We start from the raw sequence: 17592 nt of genomic DNA on the forward strand, positions 1-17592 counted from the left end.
ATTTGTCTGTATCTACGGTCCTATACATCTTGTTAGCAACAATACTGTTTTGTGCAGAGCAATCTCTGTGAGTCACTGCCATAATGATTGTCCTGCTGGGCTGTTGGAGCTGTGGGAGTTCCTGCTTCCAGCTCAGAGCATGGTCCTGGTGACACATTGCTGTCACTGATGCACCAGCAGGGCTTGCAGATTCTACCTGTCACAAAGGACACTGGCTTGTAAAAACCACACCATCCTGAACTGATTCATGGTGACCTTCATACTTTGGCCTCTACCACTTCAACTGGTTTTCTTTAGCTCCAAAAAAGCTGTAGCATGTACCAAGCCGTTCTGTGGGTGCCTAAAGAGGCTGAACTGTGCCTGGGGTCTGTTCCAGCCCTGGCTGCCCCTGGGCTGGAGGGGGATCAGTGCCACCAGGGTCCCACAGCTCCCCTGGGCCCAGAGTCTGGGATGGTCAGACCCGTGCACAGGGGAAAGGAGCAGCCTTGCAATGGTGCAGCCTTTACCTTCTGGGGCAGAAACAACCAAACGGGGCATTTCTGCACCTGCAGTGAACCTCTGTGTCCTTTGCTCTATTGTCAAACCCATGACATAAAAGCATCAGTTAGAATATTATTATTTCCTATGTGACTGTAGAGAACTGAAAGAATTAACCTGTCTAAGAGCAATTATGCAAAGTCAGCCCTACTGAGCTGTGCTCTCTGGGGTCTGGGGGGGCACAGCTGCAGGGACAGTTTTGTGTCGCTGTGGGGCGGCGCGGGGCCGGCAGAGGGCGGTGCCCGAGGTGGGAATATCCACCGGGAATGCTCAGGTGGGATCTGCTCCATTTCCCGAATAAAATCCACCCAGCTACGGCTGCGGGGCGCTCCGTGTGGTTACTGAGCAGCTCTCTGCTAACTCCCAAGTCTTTAGCTAGGTTAAATATCGAACATAAGATACAGCCTTTTAAAGCCCCTTTAAAATCTGAATACCCTTACGTCAAAACACAACTCCCTTAATTGCTCTTTAGCATTTGTCATTTGTAATTTGGCTTTTGTGTGTCTGTATCTAGTAAATGCACAACACTTGTTCAAGAGCATTCTCTCAGTTTCTTTTTTTTCTGCATTACTTATTTCAGATTTATCCAATATATTGAGTTAATAATAGAACACTGCAAGGTCTTTAGATGCCTGACAGCTCAGTGGCTCAATAATTAACTTTCTAGGGCCAGAGACTGTTTTTATCCAAAAAAAAAAGTGTTCAGCCTATCCACGAGTGAACCCTGTTGGCAGCATGTATTTCCACAAACAACAATCTACAATGGTTATGAGTAAGTGACTGGGGTGAGTCACTCCTTATTCTAAGAAAATGCAAACTATTTCTGAGGTTAGGATCACAGTCACCCATGAGGATACGTCTCTAGCTTCAAAAAAGTGGTAGGAGCAAAAAGGAAGAGGAGAATTGTTATTGCTCCTGGTTTTTAGGTTGTTTGGTTTGGTTTTTTGGGGGTGATTTTTTAAATTTTTTTTTTTTTGGTGCATGGCCCAGTCAGATTTAAGAGCTCGTCAAATGCCTTATTCAGGACAAGGGCTGGAATCAATGTCTGGTGGCCTGTGTGTCAGTCTGCCAACTCCTCTGTGCTGAGAGCAACAATAACAGACCCCTGCTGACATCAACTGGCTTGGAATGCAGTTGTTGCTAATGCTGTTTTATCTGTGGAGTGAGGGCAAGATTGCAGTCTGAGATCTCAGCAAACGTAACTGCCTCTGAAACTCTGATGGCAGCAGATGCTGCCTGGCTGATTGCTCCATTTGCTGGTCCCCAAGGTGCCAGGCTCTGGAAGGAGAGCTGGGACTTTGCAGGCCTGCAGTTCTGTTCCCTTTCCCCTGCAGGAAAAACAGCTTAAACTGTGGGAAAGTTAGGAATGGTTAAATCAGTAGAAATCTATTTTTTTCTTTTCCTGTGAATTAGACTGAAGTATTCTCTGAAGCAAAGCTGCTTCCTGCTACTCCATCCAGAATGATTTAAATTGCACAGAACCACAGTGGTGTATCAGCAGCAAGAAGCAGCTGTAGTTCTGCAGGAAAAGGAATTCACTACCCAACAATATTTCACAGATCTCCTCTGTTTCTAAATCTATTTTGCAGCAGAGCAAACTGAGACAAAAGTTACCCACAGACATTCAGAAAGCTGCTGGCAGAATTTACCTGGAGCCTGGGAATCCTGATGTCTGTCCCTGTAGTTAACCCATGGCACCTCTGGTCACTGTTATCCTTGTGCTGAATATGGGGTTATCCCAGGAGCATTGATAAGGTATGTTTTGATAAGGTATGATGTAGATTTAAGTACAGGTCTAAACTTCATAAGGTGTGTAAATTCGGGAGGAGGCACTGTTAGTCAAAACAGAAGTAATTAATTAAGGTTAATTGTGTTTAGTTATATTTGACCCATAGAGGAAAATGTTAGGACTTTCACTTAAAACCTAACAGGAAACACATTAACCCTTTGGCCTTCAGAGGATCGTTAGGAAAAAAGGCTAAGAGGGAATTAGGGGACCCCCTCCTTAGGCTGGGAGGGTGCACCCCCCGAAACTGGAAATTTCAGGCCAAACCATTCACAAGAACATTCCTGCTCCAGGTGTGCAGAGCTGTGTTTGTCAAACACCTTCTTCTCACTGACCCAGGGAATGGCACCGACATGAGGCGGGCAGAGCTCAGCCTGCGGCCAGCTGAGGGAGAATGGATTTGCTGTGAGTTTACAGCACTTCCTATGGATTAAGGGTGGCTGGATTGCAGTCCTGCCCCGACTGCAGAGCACTGTCTGTCTCAGGCTGGCTCCAGGAAATGGATGCTCTTCCTCAGGAGATTTCGTGCCCCTCTCCAGGCTGCAGCTCACCCACTGCCCTGGGTGCCATGGCTGGAGGGAAGTGACGTTGGGATTCAAAGGGATGAGGAGGGGAGAGAAAAAAATAAAGCAGGATGGAGAGAAATCCTGTTAGTTCTTACCAAGCACAACTTGCCCGACCACATTAAAACGTTGTGCTGATCATTTGAATAAAACAATGGGCCAGCTCCAGAAGTGGTGTGTAAATCACGTAGCAGGAACAGAGTTTCAATTGACTGACACACTGAAAGCAAAATCAATGGCACTGACTTCACTGTGGGGGAGTGATTCAAGTTACACTGCCTCTTTTGTTGAGCTTCTAATGAGGACTCATTCTCCTTTATTTCATATCTTTCTCAATTTGCATTGCAATGTGAAATGAAAATCATGGGGTCATCTTTTGAAGGTCTGATTTTTTTTGTGTGTATATATATAAATCACAGGGTCATATGTACATTTATATATTAAAATATATACAATAGTGCAAAGCTGTCTATTTTTTTCTCTGTAACAGATTGCTTTGTGTGCAGCTTCACAGTGGTAAAATAGCTGTACCACCAGGAGTATTAATAATGCTCTGTGGGCATATGGAAGATTGGAGGTACAAAGTTATCAGAAAATCCTCAGTAATCTCCAAAGCACATTTCCACCATCCCAGTCACTTCATTTTTACCCACTATATGAAACAGATGTAAAAATAGCTCTTTCATCAGTGGATTGCTACACATATTTGGACTGCAGAGGCTCAGTTCTGTTCAAAGCAATACTGTGAAATCGTGTGCAGAATGTGCTGTTAATCAGAAGCAGCAATTTAATGTTACGTATCCCTCTCTCCTCCCACCTCCAGCTCCCCTTCCCAGTTCTGAGCAGGAAACGACACTTGGATGGAGCTCAGCACACTGACTTTCTGGATAGACTCTCTAGGAATGAGGAGGGACTTGAATTCTCTCCATATGTCATTTCCTTTCCCCTAATGGCTAAAAAAACCCAATTGCTGCAGTTCATATAACATATAAGAGAGGGAACATTACCAATCTAGGGAAATAAGGGCAGGGGGATGGGACAGGCAGGACAGCCACATTCCACTTCTGAAGAACTGCTTTGCAGACTTGAATGGAGCAGGAATTTGTCATCTGTGTACAAATACTGGTTTATGTAGTTCCTTAAACTGAAGCTATTACCCCAACTGTACTTAAGTGTACATCAACACCTGCAGTCTGAGGCCAGACAGGGATTAGGGAAGGAAAATGTAAGCAGAGGGGGAGTGGAACAACTCTGCAAGATGTAAACTAACTCAGAAAGGCAAAACAGAGGGGATTGAGGGAGACTGACAATGGGGACCTAATAATTTTTAATAAATCCAATTTTAATAGCAACTGATCCTAGAAATTACTTAAGAAAAATCAGATTAGCCCACTCCTGCAGCTTTAGTCCAAACTGTCTTTAAAAACTTTTCTGTTCAGTACAACCAAGAGCTCATGCAGATATCCTGCCCTGCTGCAGGACACAAAATTTGATCTGCTGTATTGCACAGCAGATTTGCAGCTGTCAACAGAATTCAGCATGCTGTAGTTACAAAAAAAAAACCCAAAAAAAAAGCAACCCAGGAATAAGCATGACATAAAAAAACCCAACAAAACCATTTTAACTGAAATTTTACTTCCTCATAGCCAACCCACTGCGTATTGGACCCAAATTGGAACATAATGTCTTTCTAGCAACATAATCCAAGGGTTTGTGAAATTTGTAGCAACCAAACTGTGCAGTGCTTTGCAGGACAAATGGGAGATGACATTTGCTCAAAAAAGCCAGAATTTTGCAGTCAGTGAGTGAGAACATGTGCACAGAGGGGCTGTGTGTGTCTGCTTGCAGGGTGATTGTGTCTGACTGGATCCAAGCCCTCCCATCTCTCATTAGACACACTGCCTAATTAGACATGTTGCCCCTGAATATTAATGCTAAAGAGAAAAGGAGAAAACTACCTTTCCTCCAGTTCTATTTTAAAGGGTTTCAAGAGTGGAATAAAGGAATGAACAAGATACATGGTGACAGATTTTGCTTTGGGTTACTTTTAGCGCTTCACTAGACCCACTAACCTACTTAAATATCTGAGCTGTTCTTATCTGGTATAAAACCTTGCTTTGTGACTGTTAAAATGAAATATTTGAGAGGTATTTTTAGAGATAACTTTATCTTAAATCCTCTCAAATTGATTTCACAGTGGAGTTGCAGGTGATTTTGTTAAAAAAAGCACAAAAGAAGCCAGTACAGCCTGTGGATAGGTTAGGTATTTTCGCAGTTCAGAAGGTTTTAGGAAAAAGATTTCTTTTAAAAAAGAGGAATTGTTGAGCTTATTGAACCTGCAAATGCTTTTGTGTCATGACTGAGCTTATTTATGGATTTAGTTTTCATGTAGCTTGTTTAAAAATGTCTCCAGACTTCATGTAAGACAAAGCAGAGTGTTTCCAAAGCCAGACAGCCCGAGCTCCTTTCAGCAATTCCCAGAACTGTGAGGAGATGTGGTTTGCACATCTGAGAGTGCTGAGCTGACCTTAGTGTCTGCTTCCCCATGGCAGAAAATAATCATCCCATGGGGTTAAGGCTTTGTGAGCTATTTTTGGGTTTGAACCTTGCACATTCAACTACCTGTAGGACTAGACAATATTGTTATAACTTGATACATTTCCTGGAATTAATATTTTCTCTTGAATGGAAATACTTGGAAGCAACTTGAGTGACACACATGGAAAAACTTCCACTTGCTTGAAGAAAGAGAGAATCAGAACTATGAGGTGAGGGCTGTTTTAAGTGACTTACACTGCCCCAAGATGCTCTCCCTGCCAACATGAGAGGAGTCTGCTGCCAGCCTCGTGCCTATCTGTGGCTGCATTTGTGTCTAACAGCCACAGTCCCTGCAACAGGTTGGAATGGGATAAATTGCTCCTCTTAAACCTCACCATAAGCCCTGACACGTGGAATTCTGGACAGCTTGGAACATTCATCTCTGGATATTTGGATAATTCATGATGGCCAGGGAGAACTGGCTAATTATGCCAAATTACCAAGGCTTATCAGACAACGCTCCAGGGCTTTTGGAGAGCCAGGAAGGCTTCTCAGCTTGCCACGGCTGCATGGCTGGAAGCTGCATCACAGAGCATTTGTTGCTTCTTCCAAAGCATTAAGCAGGGGCTGTGGTGCCAGCTGGGTGTTACCTGGCAGAGCAGGGGCTGATTTAACAGGGCAGCACCTGCCAGTGCATCACTGCTGGTCACAGTGGCTGAGGGTGAGTTTACAGCAGCAGGGCTGAGTCAGCCCCTGGCATCCCCAGCAGTGGCTCCCTGCTCTCAGCATCACCACCATAATTAAAGCTCAGAGATTTGCAGTACAGGAGATTTTACAGCTCACCTTTTGCAGATGACAAAATAATGACTTCAAACTGATGCTGGGTCACAGGGAATATGAAAGATTGGAGAAGGTTTGATGTTCCTTTAGTGGCTAAATAATGTGGCTTGTTTAAAACAGTGCTGTAAGTCAACTCTTTAAATACTTATTTGGGCTGAGATTCTTCTTCAAAACACCTCATTTGTCTGAGCTCTGGGACAATACACACAGTGTCAGATTGAATCAGACACTATCTGCAGACAGATGTTGTAGCCCAGCAGTAAACTGAGTTCTTGATGCATGTCACTCAGAAGAGACTGTTTCCAGCTGTCTTCTTCTGTAAGGCCTTCTAGGAACCTGTTTTGTATCAGCCAAGGAAATCTAAAGATGAGATTCTACAGTTGCTTCATTCACAACACGAGAAAGTTGCACAGAGCAGTTGCACAAGGGAACATGTGGTTTTTCAGGAAACCTCCCTAATTTAACTTGGTATATTTAGCACGTACCTCTCAGAGCACTTGACAAAGCCAATTGCCCAAGAATCTGGAAAATAAATTGTATTATTGGTAGTGTCCTATGGATAAATAAGTGGAAATCACAGAAGAATAAAGGAAATATTCTTCAGACAGAGACCTTTTTTTTTGGCCCAAGACTATTGGAAGCTGATTTTGTACTTCAAGTCAGCAGTCTCATTGATTTTGAATCAAGACAAATCGGGGAATGTATTTTAAGCCTAAGACACATCATTGTGTTGAAGACTGAAGCTGGGCTCTCTCCTGTGTTCTAGGCTCTCAAAATGCTGTGCAGCACCTGCCACTAGATTCTGGGCTGGGAGACACATCCTGCAGCAGAGAACAGGGGTGACATCAGCTAGACAAGGGGCTGGGCTGGCACATGGGTGTCACCTCCAATCTTTTGTCCAGGACATGGTTTTTCACTATAGATTTTCCCCTCTCAGAAAGTGGATTTCAGCCCCTGTCTAGTAATAAAATACAACACATCTATTTATTCCATGTTCAATGCCTGTCTCTAAAATCTCTCTTTTCTTCTTCTGCTAAAGTCACATTAGCATAGGGCTGTCCTGCAGGACATGATGAGGAAATAACATGGCTAGAGAATTGCATGGAATATCTGTGCATCAGTTACTAATCTGTTCTGGATGGATGGACTTAGAAGTTATCTTAGTGACTAACCACTGGAAAATCCTGTGATATGGAAGCTCATGCATTTTTTTTTTGTAGCCACAGCTGCAGTCATTTCCCTTCAGAGACACATCATTTCCCCAAGACACATCCTGTCTCAGAGGGCCACAGTGTCTCTGCTCCAAGCTGCTGTCCCCTTTCCCAGTAGCCAGCACATGGGTGGAGATTTCCTTCCTAGTTTCTTCTCCTGAAAAGCTTCATCTCCAGCTCCAGCTTGAGAAATGGATTGATTCTTGACCTCTTGCATAAACATTGTCTCTGCATGCCAAAGGGAGCCTTAGTGAGAACCAGAGCCCCTGTCTAGACATGTTTCTTCATCCCAGGGCTCTGATAGGTTTGTCCTCCTCTGCTGGGTTAACTCTCTTTGTCTCCGAGCAGCAACAGAGACAGAGTAAAACCAGATATTTAAGCATCTCAATGCTTTAATGTAGTTTGTTCCATTCAGCAGCAACACAAATAATCCTCCAGTCTGACAATTTTCATAATCTGCAAAGGGAAAAAAGGAATCTTTACCAGGTGAAATTTTCTATTCCTTATTTTGATTCCTGAAATGCAGAAGCATTTTATACACGACTGCAGTAGGGTTTGCTCCTTTAGCACAGAAGAGCAGCAGGGAAGGTAACAGAAAGCCTCATGGAGGACAGAATTCCATCCAGGAACAGGACAAAAATGTGATGGATCTGCAATGAATTCAGGAAGTACATTAGCTACATAAGAAGTTATGATTGGCTTAGGGAAGGTTTAGGAGAAAAACCTGTGCCAAAGAGGTAGAGCAGGAGAACAATGCCCTTTGCAAGCAAAGGTGTTGATGAATGCTTTGAAAGGGTATGAGTTAATCAGGCAAATTAACAAAGAGGCAGAGAAAACTGCTGGAACAAACATTCATCATTCTTCACAATTTCATTTTTCTAATTTTTTTTTTTTGCCAGATTAACAGAGCTTTACCAAAAAAAAGAAAAATACTGATGTGATAAGAAAGGGAACAGACTTTCATAAATATTTCAAATGTATCTCTTTCTAGATGGAATTAAACCTGATCAATTAAAAATCTTTGGGATTGCCTAGATGTAATCTGCTATATTACTTTATTTCTCAGAACTACACCATTAGGTGGCAAAATAGGCATTTAGCATTATCAGTTGCACATTCAGTGGGAATACATCATAGAGAAAGAAGAAATGAAGGTGGGATTCTCTACTGATCAAATCATCTTTAACTCCATGATCTCCAGGAGTGGTGTCTATAATGGCAACCATGTCAACCATGTCAGGCTCTGGGAAATTTACTAAATGATGGCTAGTAGAAGTAAATATAATCCAGATTTTTTTTTTCATTGTCTCAGAAAAATAATTTTAACCTTTTAATTAACTCACAAAATCAGAATAATAGGGGCAGAGCTCTCTTGCTTTCTTGATACCTCTACAGAAACAAGGGAAGAATGTGATATAATACCAGCCAGCTCTCATTACTGCTGAAGGATTGTGCTGTGATTAAACCTACATATAGAAATAAATGGAATATAACTCTTAAATGTTGATTTGCTTTGAGCACATTCCACATGCTGAGGAATGAGTTTCCAGTATGCTCTTCCATTTCTAAAGATGGGGAGGACCTCACCTCTAAAAAATTGACTACAACCATCCTCTTCTGAAAATGAACAGTTTATGGTTAAAGATGTTTGTACACATTTCCCAATGTCCAGAACCACTAAATCCTTTGAGAACTACCTGTGAAAGGAAAATCTGCTCCTTCTTCCTCTTGGCAAACTCAAGAAATCAAAGCCCTTTTTTGTGCAGCCATGGAACAGAAGAAATTTTTGTATTCCTAAATATTTCTTCAAAGTTTCACCCATATGACACCAATACCACCAGATTGATATCATAATGATACCAACTATTACTTTATTTTCTCCTTATGGATTTTGCACCCTGTTGGTGTCCTAAAGATACCTGACCTTGCCCCGTCTCTACACATTTCCTCCAATCCTTTAGGGGGTGGCTCAGCTGTGAAGCTCTGCCTGAAGAAGGCTGGATTGAATTCCCAAATCCAGCAGCAAGGCTGTCATCCAAAATGAGCTGCAGGGTGATGCAAGGCACTCCCATCCCTGCGGGTCCCAGCGAGCTACCTCATCTTGCAAGGATGTGCTGCTCAGGGGTACCAGCCTGCCCTGGAGCATGGGGCTCTTGTCAGCAGCTCTGAAGGGATTCGCTTGTCTCTCTCACAGGAGAGTGAAACCTCCTGAAATGGAACTGCATAAATACACAGTTTGCTGCAAACTCTTGGCTTCTGAAAGCGAAAGCAGGATCAGGGAGACATCAGTTCTGTTAATCTGAGAATATTTTGAGAAATTGGGGGATTGTGCTGGCTCAAGAACCTCTGGATCATAACATTCCAGTGGGATTCCTTGGTTGGGAAAGCAGCACTTTCAACCACCAGGGACTGCCAGTCCCCTTCACCACTGCAGCTCCTGGTGCTCTGCCAGGCTTCCCTTCATCTGCTGCCTGCAGATCTCACTCTGGTCCCTCACAAACCACTCAGCTTAAATCCTGCCTGCCAGTTCTACTCAGCGAAGGGAACAGTGAGTGAAAATCCTCATTTCCCACCAGAAGTGGGAGATAGGACAGGACACAAACAGCTGTGGGACACCCAAGGCACGGCCCTTGTGCCCCTGGGACAAAGAGAGAAGGGAGGGAGCAGCAGCTGGCAGCTGGTGTCTCTGTGTGCCCGGGGCCAGCCTGTTCTCCCCACCTTAGGGACACGAGGTCCTGACCTAGCTGGGACCCAGCCCTGCCAGGCTGATGGAGCTGGAGCCCCTCTTCACCCCCTGTACCTGCTCTACAGCACTGTCCCATGTGTCACTGGTGTATTTGGCTTTATTTGTAAAAGCGCTCAAGTCATGTCGGGTGTTTAAAAATTAAGTAAATAAAATCAAATATGGCACATATTAAAGAAAAATGCACAGCAGTAGCAGCCATCCCGCAGGCAGTACATTTTACATGCTGACCCAAATGCACAGACTGTCACTTAATGCTCTAACACTTGCAATATATCACAGTGTTTTCACTGAAAGGTGAGCAGCTTGTCCAAAAACCTTAGAAAAATTTATAGTTCAGCAAGTTCCTTTCTGAAAAGCAGTTTGAAACCAAGTATGCTTCATGACCTTTAAAAAACACTTTTAATGAAAGCATTAAAATGTTCATATAACTACTGAACAATGAAATACTGTATTTAATCCCAAAGGGTTTTTTAAATATTGGCATTTCAATTAATGTGTGACACACTAGTTATCCATTAGAAAAAGATCATGTAGAAAGAATTCTATGTTTAATATAACATTAAGCACTTTTGTCAAATTATATCAGAATTATTGAATATTGGGTCCAAAGGGCAATGCAAGACCCTAGGAATGAATAATCATGTTAGGAAAAATCTAGAAATATGTTAAGTATGTGAAAAGTAGTTTTATGTTTTTGCTTTTCTGTTCAGTTTAGCAGTGGCCAGGTAATGTTGCAATATTTGCAAACCATCAGTCATTTGCTTTATATACTTTGTTTTATACTTGGTTTGAGAAAAGGATATGTGAATTTGTAACAGATTGAAACTTTAATAGCATGACCTTCAATTACAAATGTTGATTTTTCTTTTTCTTTTTTTAAATGCAAGAATCAGGACACCTGGAATGTCTTTGGGGTGTGTGTGTGTGTGTGTGTGAATTTACATAACCATTACAAAGTAACTTCTTAACTGTTTCATTGCAGTGTAAAGCCATAAAATCCATAAGTATATAGTTCATGTTTTATAGTAAATGCTGCTTAGACTTTGTTTCAAATTCTTTTCTTCTGAAGCAGTGGCAAAGCACTGAACCAATGCTTTCTCTTGTGCTCTGCCTGTGCTGTGAAGGTGTCTAACATTTGCCAGTTTTGTGATAAACAGCTGATGGCACAGGGAACAGGCACAGCCCTGGCCAAGGAAGGGACCCCAGGATTCCTCTGCTCCCTGTTGAAGTGACACTGGAACAGCACTGCAGGAAGCACTGGAAATCTGGCACCTGAGACACTTTGGGAGGAAGTGAGTCCCCGTGTACAGCATAGGAGAGGTCACATTTTATGGAAGGAAAGCCTTGAGAACCACATTGCACTTCCATGGCCTTCAGTGGATTGAAAAAAACCCCCAAAAATCAGTTGCACACGCCAGGTTTGAATGAACGAGGCCCAAGCTCTGAGCTGGCAGGGTGGGACCACCCGAGGCACGGGTACAGCTCAGCTCCAGCAACTGCACAGAGAGAACCTCCTGGGCTGTGCAGGAGCCACAGGATGGACTCAGCCAAGCACTGGTCACCTTCTCATCCCATGATGGGGATCCACAGCTGGATCCTCATCCCTGACTGCCCACATGATAATACTTCACAGGTTACCTCAGCAGGAAAAGCCAGAGCACTGACATGATCAAACGAGTAGATTAGCAAGGTTGTTAGTAAGAGTAGGTGTGTGATGTTATTAGCTTAAACTTCTAAAGCAACCTTGACTGTGGACACATTTGTAGCTTTTCTGGGAGCTTTTGTCACCCTTCAGACCCCTCTGGCCCTGCAGAAAGCTGCCCATGACTTTGATGGAGCTCTCCTCATGGGAAGTGTGTTGCAGAGCTGGGAAAACTCTGGAAAGGCTCACCTTTCCCACAGGGTGGGAGTTAAATTAGGCAACATGGCATGGATGCAAGGCTTTTTATTATTATTATTATTCTACGAATGGCAGTTCACAGAAACCAACTGCTGATTTCTACACAGTGCAGATAAGAACCAAATTGGTCCAAAGTTTAACAGTTTCCAGGGCTGGTCTGTCACACCCTGTCCATGGGGAATACCGTCACGGATCTGCAGCACGGCTGCATGGGACCACCCATTTCAGCCTGGCTCTGAATTCTCCTGCCACGTCTTTTCCCATTTGTACCCTCGGTTTCCCCGTCCCAACTCCCCACACTCTGCCACCCTCTCCTCCCCACCTTGGCCATTCACCCACAATCTCTTCCCAATCCCCAGCTTTCCCAGGCCATTCTCCACAGCCTTCCCAGTCCCCTAGTCCCCCTCAGACACGGCCATCACCCACATTCTGCCCAGACTCCAGATCTCCTCAGGACACGGCCATGCCCCCCATCCTTCCCAGAACACGGCCATTTCCCCCATCTTTCCCCCGCTCTCCCAGGACACAGCCATTCCCCCAATCCTTCCCAGGACACAGCCATTCCCCCCATCCTTCCCAGAACACGGCCATTCCCCCCATCTTTCCCCAGCTCTGTCAGGACACGGCCATTCCCCCATCCTTCCTGATCCTCAGCTTTCCCAGGACACAGCCATTCCCCTCATCTTTCCCCTGCTCTCCCAGAACACGGCCATTCCCCCCCCATCTTTCCCAGGACACAGCCATTCCCCCCATCTTTCCCCTACTCTCTCAGTACACGGCCATTCCCCCATCTTTCCCAGGACACAGCCATTCCCCCCATCTTCCCCCGCTCTCCCAGGACACGGCCATTCCCCCCATCTTTCCCCATCTTTCCCAGGACACGGCCATTCCCCCCATCTTTCCCAGGACACGGCCGTTCCCCCATCTTTCCCAGGACACGGCCGTTCCCCCATCTTCCCCCGCTCTCCCAGGACACGGCCGATCCCCCCGGCCTCCCCAGCCGCAGCTCCCGGCCGCCGCCGCCACCTGACGCCGTTCCCCGCCAGGCTGACCCGAGGCGGGGCGCGGGGGGCGGGCAGGGCCTCCGCGGGGCAGGAGGGAGGGCCGGAGCGAGAGGAGAGGAGCCGAGCCCGCCGCCAGCCCGTCCGTCCGTGCGGCTCCGTCCCGGCTTTGTTGTGCTCGGGCCCGGGGGCGGGGAAGCGGAGGGAAGCGGAGGGAAGCGGGGACGGCTCCGCTCCTCCTCCGCGGCCCCGGCCCCGCTCATGGCGACGCTGGGCACATCCGGGCCTCTCCTCCTTCTCCTCCTCCTTCGGCGGCCGCCGCTGCCCTGAGCGCCCGGCCCGGCTGTGTTCGCGCCTCCCCCGAGCCCTCGGCGGAGCAGCGGCAGGGGAGCCCCGGCGGGGCCATGTCCAACCCGGGGGCCCGGCGGAACGGGCCCGTCAAGCTGCGGCTGACAGGTGAGGCTGGGCCGGGGGCGCGGGGCCAGCCCGGGCGGGGGGCGGCAGCGGCTCCTGCGGTGCCGTTGAGGTTGAACCTGGGGCCGGAGCGGCCCCTCAGGCCTGGCAGGGAAGGGGAGGGCGAGCTTTGCCTCCGCTCGGCTCCCTCGGCCCCGGGCTCGGCGTGTCCGGGCTCCGCCGCCCGCCCGGCCCGGGCCCCGCAGCCGCCTGGGCGAACTTCAGCCACCGCACCCCAACTTTGCCGTGCGTTTTCCCTTCGTCTTTCTCGAAAGAAACGGCCACGCTCTTTGTTTTGACCTCTTTGTTTGTTTATCGTTGTTGTTTTGTTGGGGTTTTTAGGCGATTTCCTCAGCTCAGACTGTTGGGCGCTGGAGGGGCTCCCAGGGCAGTGGTCAGAGCCCCAAGGCTGGCGAGCTCAGGAGCCTTGGACAACATTCCCGGGGACAGGGAGGGATTTGGGGGTGTCCTGTGCAGGGCCAGGAGCTGGACTCCATCGTCCTGGTGGGTCCCTTCCAACTCAGCATATTCTGTGATTGTTCACAGTTCTTGGGTGAAATGCCTTGTCCTGCCCTCCTCCAGACCACTTGACCTCTGATATTTTAAAATACCATAAAAACCGTTCACCTGTATGCTGGGAAGAAAAAGAATCTGGTCTTAAATACTTAAAATTATGCCCTTTTCCATATAAAATCCCAGATAAACAGGTTTTGAGGAAAAAAATACTGGAAATTCTGCTGGATTTCTTTAAAAAAATTCAGGACACTTGGATCTAGCTTTTTTCTTTGGAGTATTGTTAAGTCCTCCAGTACATAAATGATACTGTGTGTCCTGAAGCATCAGTACAGGAAGGTAAGCAATTAGAAAAGTCTAGCTTTTCACTGTAAATATCCATCTTTATATAGTATACCTAAGCAGCTTGCAAAAGAAATATTTTTAAAATATTAAAAGAGTTGTTATATTTACTTTAGGTGCGTGAGAAATATCTCCAGTTTAATGCCTAATAAAGAGAGGTGTTTTCATACTGATTTTTCCAAGTATGTTATTTTCACAGGAGAAGTAAAATGTATCTACTTATGTTTTACTTTGGAATTACTCAGACTAGATTTGTAATCTAGTTTTCATGGAGATTTGTGAGTGTCTGTATATTACACTTGGAAATAAAACTGAAATGAGCGTAGCCGGGGCTGCTGCATGGAACAGTGCAGCCTTGTTTTTACCGAGTGTTTTGTAGCTTTCTCCTCAGGTTATTGCTGTGCTGATGCAGTGCTTTAATACTTTCTTTCCCTGAGTAGTGAGTGCTCAGACTTGCTTATCTTTCAAACATTAAAAATGGTCTGTAGCCTTATTTAAAAGCATGGAAAATACTGTCTAGGGAGTTGTCTTTCTCACCTCTGTGTTTTGTGTTCAAATTCGTTTCAGATTTTCTTTTTATTGAGGATTAAGTACATATTGAAGCTGTGCCTGTGACAGTCAGTGTGTGGAGGGGAGTGTGATTGTGACCAGAAGCAGGCTGTGGTTTTACACACTGCGGTCAGCCCCCAAATGCAGCAGGTACAGCCCTAAGGAACGTTTTTGGGCGTTTTTGGCATCTTGTATTTTAGGAAGGGAATGTGCAGAGCATGGGATGAAGGCAGAATTGTCTTTTTAGGACTGTTCCAGGGTTAGCAGCTCTGGCAGGCTCTGAGGACCAGTTCTGTTATTGGAAGCTTATAGGAAACATTGGCCTGTGTCTCCAGCTGGACAGCTTGAGGTATTTTCTGCTTTAGCTAACGGGGAGCTGCTTCACGTAGGGTCATTTGTTGTAAGGAAGCTTTACATGTTTAAGGAAAACAATGAATTTTATTAATTCAGCTGACATGTTGTCAGTTCTTGCCTAGGAATAGTTTTAAGTGTTCTGTGTGGTTTTGATTACCCTTTTTGATTGGAAAAGCAGTTTGAGGGCTCTTGAGTTCTGAAACTGTTTGGAATTAAAAGAATCTGTATATCCAGTGTTTTTAAAAGTTTATTCTCAAACTGACAAATGCTATTTAATCTTAATTTTCTTTGGCTCTATGAAACTAGCAGTCTTCTGTTTTGGCTTGAATGTTTATGGGATTAATTCTGCAATCATTGTTCAACGCTTATCTTTTCTGTTCAGTATCTCTAAATTAGATGGTATAGATTAAAAAATGGATTTCAAGAACTGGATTCAATTAGCAGTTTTTCAGGACATAAACATTAAAGGTTTAGATGGAAAACATTGTTTTGACTGACTGGATAAATGACAGGGTAATGTTTGATGTGAGTCCAAGAACTGATCTGGAGCTAGTGCCCAACTTCTCAGTCCATCTTGAGGAGCCAAATAAAATATTTAACCTAGGCCTCATTTTGCAAAAAAGGTTGACTCTTTGTTGAGACCTTAAGAAAGTTCTGAGAAATGTTTGGCATACCTTTACACTAAGTGTTTAACAGTTTATTTAGGTCTGGGTTCCACAACAGAGACAAACCACAGCGGTGGCATACTTCTAGTAAGTTTTTATTTAGTTTACAGTGCATCTGTGTTATACATTTCTTACAAAAGGTTATTCTTTTGCAAAGGTTTGGCTGTTTGTTGCAAATATCACTTGAGTCTTTAGTAATACATATGTTCATACTGTTCACATAACCTTGGACTAAAAAAAAATCACTGGATAATTGTTAAAATCCGAGTGTCATGGCTTCTGATGATACTTCTGGCAGGAGGTATAAATCCTTGTTTCTGATTGAAATATAGGCAGTGTAATTTAAATTAGCTAAAGTCTAGAATTGCACTAGTCTTCTGCAAAATTCATCTTTGCAGCTTGTAATAACAGTGTCCAAGGAAGTGTAAGGAAAACTTCTTCAACTCACATATTTATCACCATTTGATCTGGTCCTGTCCTGAGTACATTCGAGTTCTACAGAAGATGCAAGTGCAGTCATCCCCTTCCATTCCTAGTATGATTTTTCTCAGTGTTGTGTTGAATATGTGAATTTGTAAATACACTACACTGTCAGTCAGAATATGCTATGATTTCTTTCACCCCACTGTTGAATTGTGTTGATCTTTCATTCTTCAGGACACTGAGAAATGACCATTGTTTTCAGTAAATGTTTTATGTCCTAATATGTGAATTTTCTAATGTTAGAATAGCTATATGTGGCTGCTTTCACTCAGGAGATCAATGATGGCTCTCTGAAGCCCCTAAGGTTGTTTTTATCAAGGAGATACTTTCTAAAATCAGTTTGAGGTGCACAAAACTCTGTGAGCATTAGAATATGTTGAGTAAAGGTTCAGTGCAGAAGTTTATTTAGTTCATGTGCTGCAGGTAGTGTTTGTCCCAGAATTGTTAACAAGTAAAGATACTTCCATAGCCACAAAGCACAGTTACACTGGGCTGGAAAAAGTGGTAATAAATATCCCATGGATAAAACTGGAATGAGCTGGAAGAGTTTTGCTGGTACAGAATCAGACGTAGGCCTGAAGAGTTGTTGGATTTGTTTTTCCTCCTTCTTACTGCTTCCAGCTTTCCTGCAGGGTTTGCTGATTAGAGAAATAAAAGCACTGGATGTTGTGTTGTGGAAAATGGATCAGCATCTCATGTGCTGCCCCTCTCTCTCTTCTCTCTTGCTGCTTTACTGTCTATTCAGCCCTCACAGTACAGAGGTGGGACTGTGCTGGGAAGTTACAGTGTTGAAGGAGAAAGTGCTGCTGTTTTACCAGACCATAGAAACTCTGGTTATAATGCTAATAATATTTCTTGGAAAACATGCTTTATTTATAAAAAAGCCAGAATATTCCTGAGCTTTGTAAAACAACATGGAATGTTCAAACCTGGGTTTTGTAGTGGATAAATCAAAGTGTTAAAATAATCCAGTTGAGACAGTGGTTTACCTGCCTGAATCCTAAATTTTCCATCAGTGGTGGTGGAAGCAGGACTGAAGTTTATGGACAGCAGAGCCTCACTGTGGGAACATCTGATCGATCAATTGATAAAGCAGCTCCCTATATTTGTA

General features: G+C 44.5%; 1 protein-coding gene across 1 annotated transcript in view; it reads left to right on the forward strand.

Annotated features, from left to right (window-relative positions):
* The first annotated feature begins 13050 nt into the window (after nt 1–13050).
* The window catches only part of SMURF2 (SMAD specific E3 ubiquitin protein ligase 2), a 59006-nt gene continuing 54464 nt past the window's right edge, over nt 13051–17592 (forward strand). The window contains exon 1 of the mRNA XM_064395252.1: nt 13051–13578. Within this exon, the coding sequence (XP_064251322.1) occupies nt 13527–13578 (52 nt within the window). The 5' untranslated portion in view covers nt 13051–13526. The remainder of the gene's footprint in view (nt 13579–17592) is intronic.

Source organism: Passer domesticus, chromosome 20 (genome assembly GCF_036417665.1).
Source record: "Passer domesticus isolate bPasDom1 chromosome 20, bPasDom1.hap1, whole genome shotgun sequence".
NCBI lineage: Eukaryota > Metazoa > Chordata > Aves > Passeriformes > Passeridae > Passer > Passer domesticus.